The following is a 16,732-nucleotide window of genomic DNA, read 5'->3' on the forward strand; positions in this document are numbered from 1 at the left end:
GTTTGTTGTAAGATGAATAGATAAAATAGACGTTCACAATGCGTCACATTGTGACTTTCCAGGCCATCCGCAATTCCGCATCTCCCCAGATAAGGGTCTCAAGAGCAGTGGTTCTCAATGTTTTTCATGTCAAAGGATCCCCAAATGAATCTGTATTTGGCTGCAGACCAACATCTGAAAAGATTTTGTGCCAGTGAGTCAGTTGTTTCTACTATAAGTACAAAGTTCCCAACGCGTTGCGATGCAACACGTTGGCAGCTTATAGATCGTCTATTTTCGAATAGCCGATCTACAATAGGGTTAAAGTTATTAAACTTCCTTTGGGGACACTGCACCCCCACCCCGGGAACCCCCTTAAGGACCCTTGAGTGGGAGACCACTGCTCAAGAGAACACATTGCCCCCGACTAAATTAAACACAGTAAAATAATCTTGCTGTCGAGTGCAATGCCATTCTTCTGGACAGTGGGAACAGTGGTAGCCATGACAACGGGTCACGTCAAGGCTTTGTCTGGGGATTTGCAAAAACGTTGTGACAAGTAGGATTTGGCCACCTAGAAACTCGAATCTGAATGTGCGCTATTTCTTTTTCAAGTTGTTTTCCCACAGAGCTCTGTTTTGAAGTCTTTGCAGAAGTTCCTTATTTCCTCTTTTAAGACAATGTGTTGCGCTGAATGCTCAATTCAAAGGCAAATTGCATTTTAGAGCGCATGTCCATGGTCAGTCTATTCTTCTTTTGTCTGGCACTTTGAAAATGAATTAATCAGATTGGCTCTAATTGATGTTTGTGCACTCCATGTCCATTGGCCCTTGTGAAGATTAATGTCCCCAGTCAGAGTATGCACATTAACTGATTTAGTTTCAAAGAACTCCAGCATCTAATCGGTTCTTAGAAGACCCCAGACCCTGGGAATGGCCTGTGTGTGTGTGTGTGTGTGTGTGTGTGTGTGTTTTTTAAGGCTGTACCCTAGCCCTTATTTTAGGACTCGAACTTCGGCAGGAATTTGAGTGAACATTCGGACCAATCATGACAAACACAATTTTTCGGGCCAAACAAAGAATTAGAAAGTAGATAAAACGGCAGGTTACAACACGTTTTGTTCTTCTTTGTAATTATTTGGTCCAAAATAGTGTGTGTTGTCATGATTTGTCACGAGAAGAGTTGGCTTCGTACAACGCTTAAAGGTCTTTAAATAAATAAGTTTGGAAATGCCTATGGAGAAAATGAAATGGAGAATAATTTCCTCGGCCAATCGTCGTTCTGAAAGGGGGAGGGACTGCGACGCTCTATTGTGCAAAAGGATGCCTGTTTAACAGATTAAATGTAATCAGCAGGGCGCAGCAGGGAATCGAACCCCATCCCAGTAAACCAGGAGCTCCATGCCTGTGCCAAAGTGCTTAGTTTGCGACGCAACGCAAAAACCTACCCTAGTAGTAGGAGCCCTACCCTACCAGCCCTACCCTACCAGCAGCAAAGAATACAAAAACAGATACTTACCGTGAACCATCACGTTCTTCTGCAAATGACAGGCAGTGTCCACAAGTTAGGTGAAATTAGGTGAAATGACAGAACCGGACGAAATTGTGGCAGTCGACGCAAAAGACGCAACGCAAACGAGTGCAACAGCAGGCAGCCCGACGCGACGCAACCGCAGGAAGCCGGAACGCAAACGCAAACGAGAGCAACACCATCAGTACCCTGCAGAACCACACCAGCGACAGCAAAGGACAATAAACAAGATTTGTACTCACTGCGCAGCAAGCAGCTCTTCCCAGCAGCAGCTATAGCGTACAGTTCCTACCTCAATGTCTTGTGCAGGGAGGGGGGCATCGGTCTGGGACACTTCACATGGGCTCCAGGGTGGGGGTCCTCGGAAGCCTAAATTGGTGGGGCTGTGGGGCCCACGGACATGGCTCGTCTCAGGGTCCAGGGCTTGGTGCTGCCTATACACCACTGGTGCAGTGATTCTTCATATTCTGGAATTACATGAAGAGAAAAGATAAGTGTCATTAGTGTTATATAGGCCTACATCACATTAGAAACACATGTGGCTGTATAGCCTTGTCAGCCCCCACAACCCATATTGTACAACTTAACATCCCTCCCCCATTTTTAATATATACATTTTCCCCCCAACTTTTGAAATACGTTTTCCCTTCAGCTTTGAATGAAGTTTAAGCCCAACATTGTATTGTACCAATTTTATATTGAAGATGAAGTGTTAGCATGTTTAACCAAATGGACCCTTACAGCTCTCGGTGTACAAATGGAACCAAATGGACCCTTTCCACTGTCAAGAGTTTGAATGCCAGTCAAAAAGACACCATGAGCCATATTGGAACAGTTACCTTAACTCTTGTTATAAAACATAAACTCACATCTCAGTGGCATTCATTTACAGATCAAGTTCCCCAAACTGAATAATTTAAAACAGAGCTAAAGGTTTAAGTTTAACATTTAGTTACCTTCTTGCTACGTACAGCCAGACGGTGTGTAACTTCTTGCTACGGACAGACCAAACACACACCAGGAAGAATACATCAGAATGCTGCTTCCACTTCCGCTTTATATAGTTGAGGCCATCACAGGAGCCAATCAGCAGCTTGGCTCCTCCTAAACGTTAGCCAATCACACACACACACACACACACACACACACACACACACACACAGACAGACAGACAGACGCAACAACGACGCAACGAATGGTTCAAACCCATTAATTAAGAGTACAGCTACACGACTCTGGGTGTTTTTTGAAACGCACATTTCTATGTGCGTTTGGGCCTTTCAGCCAGACGCAAACGGCGTTTTCGGCCACTCAAACGGAGGTTTTTGGCAACGGATAAATAAGTGGAGATTTTCGAAAAGATCCGGATGGTGGAGCTGTGTAGTCATGCAAAACGGAGTTTTTGAGGAAGGATGACGTCACCTCCCTAGTCGCGCATGTTCGTTTTGTTGCTTTTAACACTGAGCATGCGCATCAGTTCATGGGTTGAAAAACGAACAACTTCCGGGGTGAACGCGAGGTTACAATAGAAACGACAACAAACACGATGGCAGCTAGCGCCACCCACCGTCCTAACCATCTAATACATCTAACTCAAACCCGATTCTGCCAGCTGCCTCGCTAGCCTAGTGGACTACTACGCAGACTTGAAATGTTTGCTTTTCTTCGCTTCGCTGGTTCGCGCCCCGCTGCCTCCGTTGTTTTTACAACCGCAGACTTTTTAATAGTTTTTGGATTAAGGTTGGTGAAGGATGCGTTGCTCCCCTGCTTGCGGTTATGTATGCAAGCAGGGGAGCAACACATCCTTCACCAACCTTAATCCAGTCTTTTTAATGCAACCTTAATCCAAAAACTATTAAAAAGTCTGCAGCTGTAAAATCAGTGGCGGCAGTGGGGCGCGAACCAGCAAAGCAAAGCATATATTACAAGTGTGCGTAGTAGTCCAGTAGGCTAGCAAGGCAGCTGGGAAAACTGGGTATGTGTTTATATTAGAACGTGAGTTATAAAGTTGCTCACTAGACGGAGCCCTGTCTGCACGTACTACCGGGTTACGTGGGGGATTTCTCCAAGAAAACCAGCTCACCGCGCATGCTCAGAACATTTTTCTATTGCGTTACATATTTCTTATCGCCACCTACTGGCATGGCATGCTTGTTGGAGTAAAAAATGATCGTTTTGGGTTGTATGTGTGGACACAGATATCTTTGTCATATGGGCCCCTGCCCATACGACAACGGAGTACGAAAATATCCGTTTTATTAAAGATTGAGTACGTATAGCCCAGGCCTAAGATTCGAGTGCCAACCCTAACGAGCGAACATTCAAACCTTGAATGTTTGGGGACAGCCTTAGTGTGTGTGTGTGTGTGTGTGTGTGTGTGTGTGTGTGTGTGTGTGTGTGTGTGTGTGTGTGTGTGTGTGTGTGTGTGTGTGTGTGCATGTGCATGTGTATGCGTGCGTGCTCGGGTGATTGTGTCCGTGCGTGTGTGCATGTGTGTGCCATCAGCTAAGCAGCATATCCATTCAGTTTTGTAAAAGAAAATCTAGTTTATGTCAAATATATCTCTGTGGGTCTTAATGGAAGCTGCAGGCTCTCATTCATGTTATATTAATTAACTTCAGATCATGCCTGCCATTATTATGAGCGTTCTCCCACTCCCAATCTTCCGCTGTAGTCTGAAAACCCACCTTTTCAGACTCCATCATGGCCCGTAGCCCTTACCCTACCCCCTTAGATAGCACTTTTTGTAGACTTAGATAGCATTCGATACAGACTTATAGCATGTTATGTAGACAGCACTAGAATTGCATTGTATGTAGTCATAGCACGTACATATGTATAGCATAGTATAGTATATATGTATAGTTTATATGTATAGTTTAGTTTCATTATATAGATATTCCACTGTTACGTTCTTAGCTTGTTCTTAGCATGTTTCATGATAACTACTTTGTATGTATGTGATGTATTGCCATGCTTTTTTTCCCTTGCTTAATGTAAGACACTCTGGATTAAGAGCGTCTGCTAAATGCCTAAATATTTAATTGTAAATTGTTCTGTTTTATCACACTTTTTCAAAAGATGCCGGTACATGTTTCAGTCTACCACCAGGTGGCGGCACATACCTGTATATGTATTAGTACTTAGTAGCTCATAAACACACAGATTGAAATTGCATGCCTACATGCCTTTCACACCGATAAAAACTGACCACTCTGCTTTCCTTCTCACATTATTTTATAGGTAAAGGACAGACTCTGAACTCTCTCCTGTATATTATTGGACCTCTTCTTCAACAATAGACAATACTGGACATTCCTTTCTCGTTGGGTTTCTAGAACATCACCATTCTGCCTTTACTGAGACCACAGTACTCAAAACATTCTGTATCCTTAAGATGGCCGAGAAGTGCTTTCCTCTTTCAACCTCTGCTACTATGTATGTATGGCATTGGCCCCAACTCTATCTGTCTTTCTTTCTGTCTTCACTACATGCCAACTGTATCTGTCTTTCTCCTTCTGTCTTAAAGCGGCACTATGTAATTTTATTTATGAATAAAATGTAATTTTGTCCAAAGAGTATGTTAATAACTTGGGGTGGTTGTATTTAGACTCCCTGCTCTTCTATTGAGACATTTAGCTCGTGTCAAAGGTCATGTCTCACCTAGACACAGGATCTGACATGATGGTCAAGATTCAATTTCTCAGGCGGGCCCTACCTCCTTCCAAGATTCAATTTCTCCCCATGAGCAATCAGGTAGTCTCAACGGTAAAAATGTCAGCACCAGGTTCAAATCTGGTGGAGAAGAGGAAAGTTACATAGTGCGGCTTTAACTGCCTGCCAACTCTACCTGTCTTTCTCTTTCTGTCTAACTACCTGCCCAGCATTAATGCTACTGATGCTTTCTCTTTCTGTCTAACTACCTGCCCAGCATTAATGCTACTGATGCTTTCTCTTTCTGTCTAACTACCTGCCCAGCATTAATGCTACTTATGCTTTCTCTTTCTGTCTAACTACCTGCCCAGCATTAATGCTACTGATGCTTTCTCTTTCTGTCGAACTACCTGCCCAGCATTAATCATCTCTCTCTGTCTGCATACTGCTCACCAATGAAAATGTTAAAAACAAGTGTTGAGTAACTGAGGTTAATGAGCTATATCTTTGTTTACAGGATTACCGGATTTACAGGATTACCGAGATCATGTAAAAACTACGAAACAATTCTTGTAATACCCTAAGGTTTAGCACTGGAACCCACTCTGTTTTAATGAATGTTAAAATGTTTTTATATTGTTTTTATTTATTATTTATTTTTGAGAAGCACTTTGCGTTGCACTGAGAGTTATCTTCTGTGTTTTAATACATTTTATTTATTGAATGTAGTGTTTATATATTTTGTATTTATTTATTGACTTTTTTTCTTTAATTTTGGCCTTTTTTCCACAATAGGCCTATGTGCTAATATTGATTGTTTTTATATTGGTATTTCTATAATTTTTCAATACATTTTAATTATGGGATGTGTTTATATATTTTGTATTCATTTGTTGACTTTTGTTCTTTCATTTTGGTACATTTTTAACAATGTGCTGTCACATTACTGAGGTAATCACTACAGGGACTACAGTAAAGCTCAATGTGTACAGTATATTTATAGTTCTATGTGTACTAGGATGCAAAACAGTGTTGATCCACCATCTCATTGTAAAACCTTTGTAACTTGAACAATCTTGATGTATCGAGGAAATGTATAGTCCATTGGTTCTCAAACTGGGGGAACCACAGGGGTCAGATGGGGTTCCGTGGCCAAATACATATTATGTCCTTGATGTGAAAAGGTTTGAGAACCATTGGTATAGTCGCTCTCGGAGCACAGAGTCCAAAGAGAGCATTTTGTTGCATTACTGTTCAACCACAACCTTTGCATTGTCTGTAAATATCTGGTTTCGTTGGTCGAGTGATGTGGTTGGTTGTTGTGTTGTCTCACTCACAGTCACAGCACAGTCTTATAAGGGTTGGTTGAGTAAGAAGGATGTGAACAATCATTCTGTTGAAATCCCCAAAATGAGCAAGAAATCTCGTGATCCGGCCCCAAACATAATGTGCAGATGAGTCAATGATTGACATACTCAAAAGCCCATGACTATGTTTGGAAAGCGGATACACTTGTGATCCAAAATAAACACTAAATTAGGTTTTTGCTAAAGTTTTAGGCACACAAAAAAACCTATTTCACAGAAAATCTACAAAAATAGAATCAGTCTTGGCCTGGTCAAATGCAGGACTGAGGAAAAGTAGCACAAAAATATTCCCATTTCTGAAGGACTTAATTAGGCTGCTTTGAGTAATGAATGTTTGCTGATGATGGCGCCAGGGGTAGGCCTGGCATTATTTCTGCCAAATGGATGAATGAACTGGTATGTATAACCAGGCTCCTTGTTTTCATGATGCTGCTCAGTTACTCAGCACGTCATGAAACCCACAGAGTATGTTGTTGTTGTTTGAACCATATCCATGACTATAGCGGAGGGCTTTGATGCTGAATAGGGGTGAAAAGTATTTCATGGGGCTTGGAGTAACAGTTGGCAACCCCCAAATATGCCATTGTATATAGATTTCACGGTTTAAACTATTGGGGTTTATCGCGATCCATGATTGAGGATATTCATGTGGGGATATCTTAAATGGTTGTAATAATAAACTGATATTGAAGCTGTGTTCGAGTTTGTGGAGAGAATGAGATTGCAATGCTGACCTATCGTTGCTAGTCAGTACTAGAAGTCACTGATTGTCCAGCTTGGTTCTCTGTGGTCTATACTGCAGTGGTTCTCAACCTGTGGGTCGGGACCCCCGGTGGGGACCCCACATGATTTTGGGGCTTAATTTGCAACATTGTTTTCTCACCCAACAGTTAAACAAAGCAACATACAGTAGGCCTATTACAGTGTAATTACAGGGTATCTGCACATTTCTAAAGTAGACCTTTTTAATATGCCTAAAAACGGGTCAAAATTGGCCAAATTGTCAAATAATATAAGGCATTAAGAAGAAAAAAAGACGGTCTACAAGCCCACTGCCTCGTTGTGAAGCTGTGTGAGTTTGTAGATCTATTTTCACAATATCTATCTGTTGTGGAACCAAGTAACACTAAATGTAATGCCTCAGCTTGTCAGGGTAGTGGGTCTCCAGTTAAATTATGATTCTTCTGGGGGGTTCCGGCCTGAAAAGGTTGAAAACCACTGGTCTACTGTATCTGTCTGTGGCCCAGTTTTGTACGAGTAGTGCTTTCTTAAATTCTGTTTGTGACCTTGCACAACAATGAAATAATGTCAAACATGTGCCACATAACATTTCATGCAATGCCACTTGTGCTGTTGGTTGGTGTGTGTGTGTGTGTGTGTGCGTGTGACGCACATTGAGAGATGATGCGGTTGGTCAGTGTATACCGTCATCATGACGCTTGACATAAAATGAAAGTGAAACCACTATGGCAGGGGTCTTCAACAGGTGGTCCGGGACCCTTAGGGGGGTCCTCAGAGTTACTACAGGGGGGCAAAATAATGTTTGTGTGATATGATTATTGTTTTACATTAACCTCTTGTACCCTCGCATTCTTATTCTGAGGAGAACTTGTAGCAAATCTACAAGCTCACAACGCCTTGCGTTGCGAGTCGCTGTTAGTTTATAGATTGGCTATTTTCTATTAACAAAAATAGCAGACCAAGTATACAGAGTGATCGATCAAGCTCACTAAGACGGTTTAAGTGGTTAAATGTCAGAAAATACATTAAAATGAATCCAACACACACTGGTGATTGTGCTATAGTCTAAAGCTATCTATGAAAAAGTTTAATCTGCAACACAATTTTATACAATAGATGGGTCTCTGCTTCGTCTCTCTCAGCTATAAGGTCCTTGGGCTGAAACATGGTGAAGACCTCTGCTCTCTGGCATGAAGTCCATTTTTCTCTTTGTCTCTTCTCTCTCTGATGATCATGTCATTTGAACAGCAACCTGTTTCTATTTGGCTGTGATGTGGTATAGACCTACTAAGACTTCATTTGAATAAAAGACTAATAAAAGTATGGTTTCTGAAATTTCCCTCAATAAATGATTACATTTTTAACCTGTGTTGACTATAGATTAGACGATGCACATGTCCCATTTCATCACGCTTTAGTAAAACTTCCTTACAGAGAGATAGTGAATACTGTAATATCAGCAGGCAACAAGTGTCTTTCACCTGGACAGAGATTTAATTCACCTGTAGTTATAGGCTGTAGAAAATAGTCTAGGATCCCATAGCTGGTTCTCAATGTGGTGGTCCGGCGTCCGGGAACCCCATGGCGTTCCAGCGCCTTTAATAGCAGGGACCAAATTGACCCTTACAGCGCTGTCTGGACTCTGGAGGCCAACTCTGAGTGTACAAATGGAACCAAATGGATGTATGGGTCCAATTGGTTACACTTTACACCCAAATGAACAGTGTAAAGTGTGAAATGGGGGGTCCATGGGGGCCCTGGTGGTATTAAAACATTTGAAAACCACTGACAGCTATTTATTATATCCGTACGGCAGTGGGTCCGGCCCCTATGCTTGAGGGGGGCCAGAGGTCCCCAGCAAAATGTATCAATATACTGTAGCAATTTAGTAGTAGTTTAAGCACTACAGTATCTAGGCCTACTGACTTTTTAGTAAATCTGCTATTTAAAAGAAAAATCTTGAAAATTTGTGGAAATAATAATATAGAATATTGTCACAAATCTTGTATGGTGGAATTTGTCTTGGCACAAACTCTTTTCAGGTGGGGGTCCGCAGCCAAATACATAATATTCATGTCACCTCTGTGACCTCACCCTCCAAATTAAGTTTGAGTTCGACTCTCCTGAGTCCTGAATCAGGAAGCCTAATATAACTTCACCTTGTTGGCATCCAGGCTCCAGGCTCCGCCTCTCTTCCCCGCCTGCTCCTCGGCTCTCTCCCCGCCTGTCAGTCGCTTCAACCCGGCACGGCACCGTCCCGGAACGATCAACAACATGGCTCATCTTCACTGTCTGTAGACCCAGTCAAGAGACAGGTAAGCCTTTTAACCGATAAGGCCATAACTGAGGTTTAAATTGAAACGCAGATTTAGACGTTACTTTAATATTGACCCCCACAGCAAAGTATTATAGTCTGCACTCATGCGCTAGTCTCAAAAGATTCGAAGACTACTATTATGTTATCTTGAGTCAGTGAGAGCAAAACGGTCGATATTACGGAGACTGAAGATTATCCAGTACAAACAACAAAGTGGTCAATTATATTAGGGATAGGGATAGGTTAGCATACATGCTTGTATAAGGCAAGCAGAAGCATTGTCCTGTGTTGTGCTGTGGACTGTTGGACGCCCACTCTCTCTAAACGTTTTACAAGTTAACAATCATGACTGACCATAACAGGACAGGAGATGCACTTCAACAGAGCTAATTTCAGCAGTAAACCTATAATATCATAACCACACCACCACCAAGCTTAAGTTCTCTGTCATACCACTTTCTTTTTGATACTCAAATGAGTGTGTTCTATGATAGTCAGAACACAATATGCAATGCAACAATATGCAATATAACAAGCCTGTAATGGAAACTAACTGACGTGTCCTGAACTAGCCTTGGATCAAGACTATCATACTGTAGATGTTACTAGTCTACCTATATGTATTTTAGTCAGACTGGATAAAATACATAGTATATAGGCCTAGTCTTAAATTATCTTAATCCAAGGCTAATCCTGAACTGAACATTGTCAACAAATAGCCTATAATATGCTTTTATCATCACAGTAGCAGAGGACAATTTGGAATGAATGTCCGTGCTCTAATTTCAGATTTAAGGACTTCAAAGTTGAGATTTTTTCAGCCATTCTCTGTTTACAACCTCCTCCTGTGGCCCGGGACATGCACTGTGTGTGCTGTGTGCATGCATGCATGCGTGTAGCAGAAGTTCATGTTGTGGACAGATGGTCCACGCAGCATGCTTCTACCCTCAGTATACCAACTGGACCCAGAACTTAAAAACACATCTTAACATCGCATCATTGCTGTCACGCAGAAACCTCTTATCTCCGTATTTTAACGTTTTTTCATAAAATTAACGCCCTATGTCGACGTCATCACACTAAAGTGTCACACAAAAGCATCAACAGTAGCAGATCTACAAGTTTTGAACTTGTACAGTAGATACTACTGCTACCTTTCTATTTTTGCATTTGAATCCTGAAAATTAACAGTTTTTGGTTTCCACCCAGCCGACAGAGACGATGTGGACTGTTGTGTTGGCGTGTGTGGTATTTGTTTTATGATGCCCCCAGGGGACTTGTGGTGTGCAGTTGTGTGTCTGACTGGCAGTAAATGTAGTTTGTTCAACTACATTTGTTCAACCCTTCCTTCGCGAAACGGTTACGTCATCTGGGGGTGGAGTCACAGCAGTGGCTCAGGAGGTAGAGGCACAGCGGTAGTCATGGAATCAGAAGGTTCCTGGTTCGATCCCCAGCTCCTCCTGGCTGCGTGCTGTCCTTGAGCAAGACTGTGTGTGTGTGTGCGTGTGTGCGTGCGTGTGTGTCAAAGTGTCCTTGAGCAAGACACTGACACCTTAAAAGGTTAAAAGCTATAGAAGTAAAGGTAAAAAGAGGGGATTGGGTGCAAGTCTGAAAAGTTTTTTGTGGTGTTTTAAACGTGCCGAGGGCGGGGGCATCTTTGATGTGAGCTGTGAGGGAGTTCCAGAGGGAGAGTCGCCCCAGGTTGGTTTCATTGTCTTGGGGACGTCCAGGAGGTTGGCAACTTGGCATTACCCGACCTGAGGGAACAGGAGGGGGCGTGACGCTGGAGAGAGTTCAGAGAGGTAGCGGGGAGCCTGGTTGTTGAGGGCCTTGTAGGTGGTGATTAGTATGTTAACTCTATTCTATTCTGAAGCCAGTGGAGGTCACGGCGGACGGGTGTGGTGTGGTCCCTCCCTGGATTGGATTCTGGTGAGCAGGCGGCAGAGTTTTGTACGTACTGTAACTGTAGTTTCTTGAGAACCTTGGTGGTGACACCGTATAGGAGAGTCTGGATGGGATGAAGGCATGCATGAGTGTCTTTCTCCAGGACACTTCGACGGTAACACAGGAGGAGCCCGGGTTCGAATCGGTTCCGCTCTACCTCCTGAGGCACTGTGGTGGAGGAAATGTTCCTCCTTTTGATAACCAACCATGTCCTCACAAAACATGCGCTCACACACGACTGTCATTTCTTTATCTCCTCCCCTCTCATCAGACCCTCATTCATATCTCTCCTCCTCAGTCATTTTCCAGGTCAGTGAAGAGAGGAAGCCTGCTCTCCTCAGAATCGGAAGGAATCAGATTTAATGTCACATCACAGATTTACAAAGTAAAAGAGTGGGTGAATATAGTATGGATTTTTTGGAAGGATGTTTTATGTATTTTGTGCATCCTATCAATTTGGCATGACATGAAAAAAAGTTTGAGAAACAAACAGTAAACACCAACACCAGACAGTGAAGTTTGAATAGGCCTCTATTGACATGTACAGTAGTACAACAAGAACATAATTACCTGAATCATCGGCTGCACGGCACAGATGACAAGAAGAACATTTCAAAACTCTCAAGCTTTTCTGGCACAACTATGCTGTAATGTGACACACTACAGTTGTCTGGTGTGTGATTTAATTTATTGGGCACCAGTCCTGGCAGTAACGCATAACAAGCCTGTGTGTGTTTACAGTTTAGGAGGAGAGGCTTAAAAGATGTGAGGGGGCCACCGGCCGCTGGGAGAGTGCCATGGACTAATCATGCTAGATTTCTTTCAGATAACCGCAGGCGCATTATTATTTCACGACGAGAAAAGGAGAACCCATTCTACTATGAAATCACTTCAGCCTTCCCTGCTCTCTGTGATTATTCTTTTCTTTATATGTATTTGGTTGCCGTCTTTGATGTTGTTTCTTTGCCTACACTTTGGAGATTAATTTGCCTGTGCCTTGAGCTAATACGATAAATAAATAAGATTGCTTTATCATCATTCTGGAATAGATTATCAGTTCAGTGAACTCTTGTGTTGTAGTTCTGCAAATATCAGGTTCTGGGATTGAGGCGTTGTGGAGTCTTTACTCCTTGTGATCTGGTGGTTGCTGAGCTGCATTTTGTCTCTGTCGGGTGGAAACCTCATATGTCCATAATGTCCACAGCTGTTACTTTTCAGGTGTCCAATTCAAAGCGTCAAAAAGTAGCAGATCTACAAGCTCAGTGTCGCGTTTAGAGCTTGTGCATCTGCTACGTTTGATGCTTTTGTTTTGTGTGACACTAATATGATCCAGTAGTAGGGCTTTCAATTTATGTATATATATAACGACAACAAAAAATGACACAGACGCTTTCTCGGATTTAAAGGCATTGACCAACGTTAAATTAGTTAACTGGTGAAAGCTGTTCATTACATTTGTGGGTTGTGGTCAAGACAAGAGAGGTTTTGAAGTTGCTTTTGTTGGTTCACCTCATCAAGGCAGTGAGCAGCGTGCAGGGCAGTGACCCAGGAATCTGAGTGGTCACACACTAGCAATTAACTTTTTATCACTCAAAAGAAGGGGGCCTTGTTCCACTCATCTGCTTTGATTCAGGTCATGCCATATATGGACGGAGTGGGCAGGGGGAATAACGGCTGCAGAGCTGGAGAAAGATGGATGGATGTGTCACGACTATGGTCGTGTGTGGTTATGATTAATTATGAGTGTTATGATTTATGAGTGTTATTTTGGATTATAAATATATATATGTTTATTGCTAATAGTATATATATATTTATATGGTGGTATATTGTTATAGTATATATATATGTATGTGGATTATCTTAGGCCTAGATGTCTTCTAATATATATATATATATCTATATCTGTGCAGCAGTTGTTATGAACCTGTATTAGACTAACTCTCCTCCCATGCAGAGGATACTAATGGGTTTTCAGACAGACTGATTGTCATCAGCTGTGTGGCTGGGGTAACCCTGTTGGCCATGACCATGGAGGTCTGATCAACCTCCCTGATTGGCTGACGGTCACGTGAGCGAGCTAGCGGCCGCGGCTCTCTCACTACATAGCCCATTCATGCCCAGCCCAGCGCTGGGGAAACACTTCCAAGGTCTTTCCCCCATCCGTCGTACTACTACTACATGTCGCCAACTGTTTTGTTCCTTTATTTTGTGAAGCTGAACTTTTGTTAGACAAGTTATTCCCTTCGGAAAGGAATAACTTTAGTTTTGTTTTTGGATTCCGTTTATTATGTTCATGCGAGTTAAAGAGCCATTTATTTTGCAAACTATTGTTGATTCTTATAATTTATTCATTATACTATTGAATAAATCCTTGTATTAAGGCCTTGGTTTCCGTTTCTCTCATATATTACATTACCTTTACCCCTAGACATATGGTTTTGTAACATATTTGGGAGCCCGTCCGTTTCAAAAAACAAATTAAGGATTCAGTTGTTCAGTTGGTTATGTTTTTTGTTTTGCTAGTATTGCTTTTGGTGGTAGACGGATTGGGGAGTATTAATGGTGAGTATGTTGCTCGTACCAGTTTGAGTAGCGGATTTTGTATATGGCCTGTATTTGGTATGGCCTCTGATGACCAGGGTGCTAGTACGGATGTCCTGTCGCTTGAGGAGCTACAACAGTGCTCATATTGGGAATTGTACAGTATTGCCAAACAATTTAACGTTCCTTTACCGCACGGTACCAAAAAGAAAGAGGCGATTTTCGCAGCTGTCTCACGGCAGTTGTTTTCACAGGGAGTCATTACGATGCTGTCAGATGAGAGTGAGGGGGGAGACGTATCACTCATTGTCGCAGAACCGAGTTCTAGTGGGGCCAATCAGTCTGACACTACGGGTGTGTTAGAGCAGGGCGAGGATCCCGCGGGGGACCCGTCTGCTCAGGCCCCACATGATTACCCACGGGGCACTGGGGGGAGTCCTCAGGACATAGGGGGGGTTCTGCGCCTCCGGGAGCTTGAGCTGGAAATAGCACTAACAACGCTGAAGAGCGAGGAGTGCAAACTACAGCATCAGAGACATGAGCTCGACATGGCACGCCTGCGAGGCCAGACCTACCCCGACGAGGCGTCCGCAGGGGCGCCCGCCTCCCAGCAGCGACACGGGTCACCCCCAGGTTCCAGAGGAGTGGCAGCGTTCGACATAAGCAAACAAATCGCATTGGTACCTGCGTTCAAGGAGGGTGAGTTGGATAACTACTTTTGTGCTTTTGAACGAATTGCTGGTGCTGTTAAGTGGCCCAGGGAATTCTGGAGTTTGCTACTCCAATGTAAGTTGACAGGTAGAGCACAGGATATCTGTAGCGCACTCACGGTGGATGAGAGCCTATGTTATGATGTCGTAAAGGCGGCTATCCTTAGCGGTTTCGAAATGGTGCCTGAACATTATAGGCAAAAATATAGGGCCGCTCAAAAATCCTCTACTCAAACGTTTGTGGAATTTGGCCGTGAAAAAGCCACATTGTTTAGGAAATGGTGCAACGCGAGCAACGTACACACTTTTGAGCAGCTTACTGAGCTGATAGTGATGGAAGATTTCAAATCATGTATCCCAGATCGTATTGTTGTCTATCTTGAGGAACAAAAGATTAACTCAATTGCTAAAGCCTCTGTGAGGGCCGATGAATATGATCTGACGCACCGTTCGGGTGTTTCTCCGGTGCGTAGCGGGGAGGGTCTGTTCAACATGCAGAAAAAACAGCACAAATTGTCACAACCGAAAAGTCCACCGAGGGGCGCAAGTGCAGCGCCTGACAATCGTGCTTGTTTTTACTGTCATGAAGTGGGCCATTTGGTTTCTCGCTGCCCTAAAGTACAACATAAGCAGCAGAAAGAGAATGGAAATGGAAATGTGTATTCAAAAAAACCAAAGGGTGTGGGGTTTGTGCATACTATTCCTCGGTCTGCTTCCGAGACAGCTATGGCTGTCCGGGCGGAGGTAGAGGAGTGTTTTGATCCCTTTATTTTGCATGGCTCAGTCTCGCTGTCTGATAAGGAAAATGAGCGCGTTCCTATCACCATTTTGCGTGATACAGGCGCCTCACAGTCCCTTATTTTACAGAGTGTACTGCCATTTGCGGAGAATACCTTTTGTGGTTCCGATGCATTGGTTTTGGGCGTGGAAATGATATCCTCTCGCGCTCCATTGCATATGATCCACCTACGCTCTCCACTTGTTTCTGGTCTTGTGCAGATCGGGCTACGTGAAAGTTTACCCATTGAAGGTGTGGGGATGATTCTTGGCAACGACATAGCTGGGGACAAAGTGTTTGCGTCGCTAGAAGTGGTTGAAAAACCTGTGGCTAACGTAGCTATGCCTGCGCTGGGAGCCCCACCCACTGTGTTTCCGGGTTGTGCTGTGACTCGCGCACAATTGAAAAAGTTTGATGACGAGGCTACGTTGTGTGACACTTTCTTGTGTGCCGAGCGACCAGTGGGTGATGCCCCACAGACACCGCGTAAGCGGGCTAGGAAAAGCTTGCTGGCTACTAAAAGTGATTTTGGGTTTGATATCGATAGGGAAACATTTGCGCATGCGCAGAAGCACGATCGCTCTCTCTCTGTGTGCTGGGAGGCAGTTACCAAAGTGGGTGAGGCTGCTGGGCCGAGTGCATATAGTGTAGAGGATGGCCTCCTTGTGCGTAAATGGTTTCCAGCGGCTATCGGTGACTTGAAATGGAATGTGGTGCGTCAGGTTGTGGTACCTCAGGGTTTCCGTTCCCAGATTCTCAGTCTGGCTCACGACAACATTTCTGGCCACCTGGGCATTCGTAAAACTTATGACCGCATCCTACGCTATTTTTTCTGGCCGGGTTTGAATGCGTCTGTTACTGACTTCTGCCGCACTTGTCATGTGTGTCAGATGACGGGGAAGCCAAACCAGACTATTCCGCCCGCGCCGTTGAAACCGATCCCTGCTGTGGGTGAACCATTTGAGCACATCATGATTGACTGTGTCGGTCCATTACCGACCACAAAATCTGGTCACAAATACCTTCTTACTGTAATGTGTAGTGCAACGCGCTACCCAGAAGCGTTCCCATTACGCACACTAAAAGTGAGACCAGTTATTAAAGCGCTTTCTAGCTTTTTCTCTACTTTTGGTTTTTGCCGGTATCTTCAAAGTGACCAGGGCTCAAA

The 16,732-nt window shown here is 43.5% G+C and overlaps 2 protein-coding genes across 3 annotated transcripts in view; both read left to right on the forward strand.

Annotated features, from left to right (window-relative positions):
- kif5c (kinesin family member 5C) overlaps positions 1–4,848 on the forward strand; it is a gene marked incomplete at its 5' end in the record, with an annotated part of 41,468 nt that extends 36,620 nt beyond the window's left edge. The window contains one exon of the mRNA XM_080785691.1: positions 4,753–4,848. Coding sequence (XP_080641817.1) covers positions 4,753–4,756 — 4 coding nt within the window. The 3' untranslated portion in view covers positions 4,757–4,848. The remainder of the gene's footprint in view (positions 1–4,752) is intronic.
- Positions 4,849–9,492: 4,644 nt separating this feature from the next.
- The window catches only part of lypd6b (LY6/PLAUR domain containing 6B), a 37,235-nt gene continuing 29,995 nt past the window's right edge, over positions 9,493–16,732 (forward strand). For both annotated transcript variants that reach the window (XR_013965486.1, XM_080785393.1), the window contains exon 1: positions 9,493–9,586. The gene's annotated coding sequence lies outside the window, so the exon portion shown is untranslated. The remainder of the gene's footprint in view (positions 9,587–16,732) is intronic.

The sequence above is a fragment of the Protomyctophum bolini genome, assembly GCF_963924005.1.
Source record: "Protomyctophum bolini genome assembly, chromosome: 16".
NCBI classification, from domain to species: Eukaryota; Metazoa; Chordata; class Actinopteri; order Myctophiformes; family Myctophidae; genus Protomyctophum; species Protomyctophum bolini.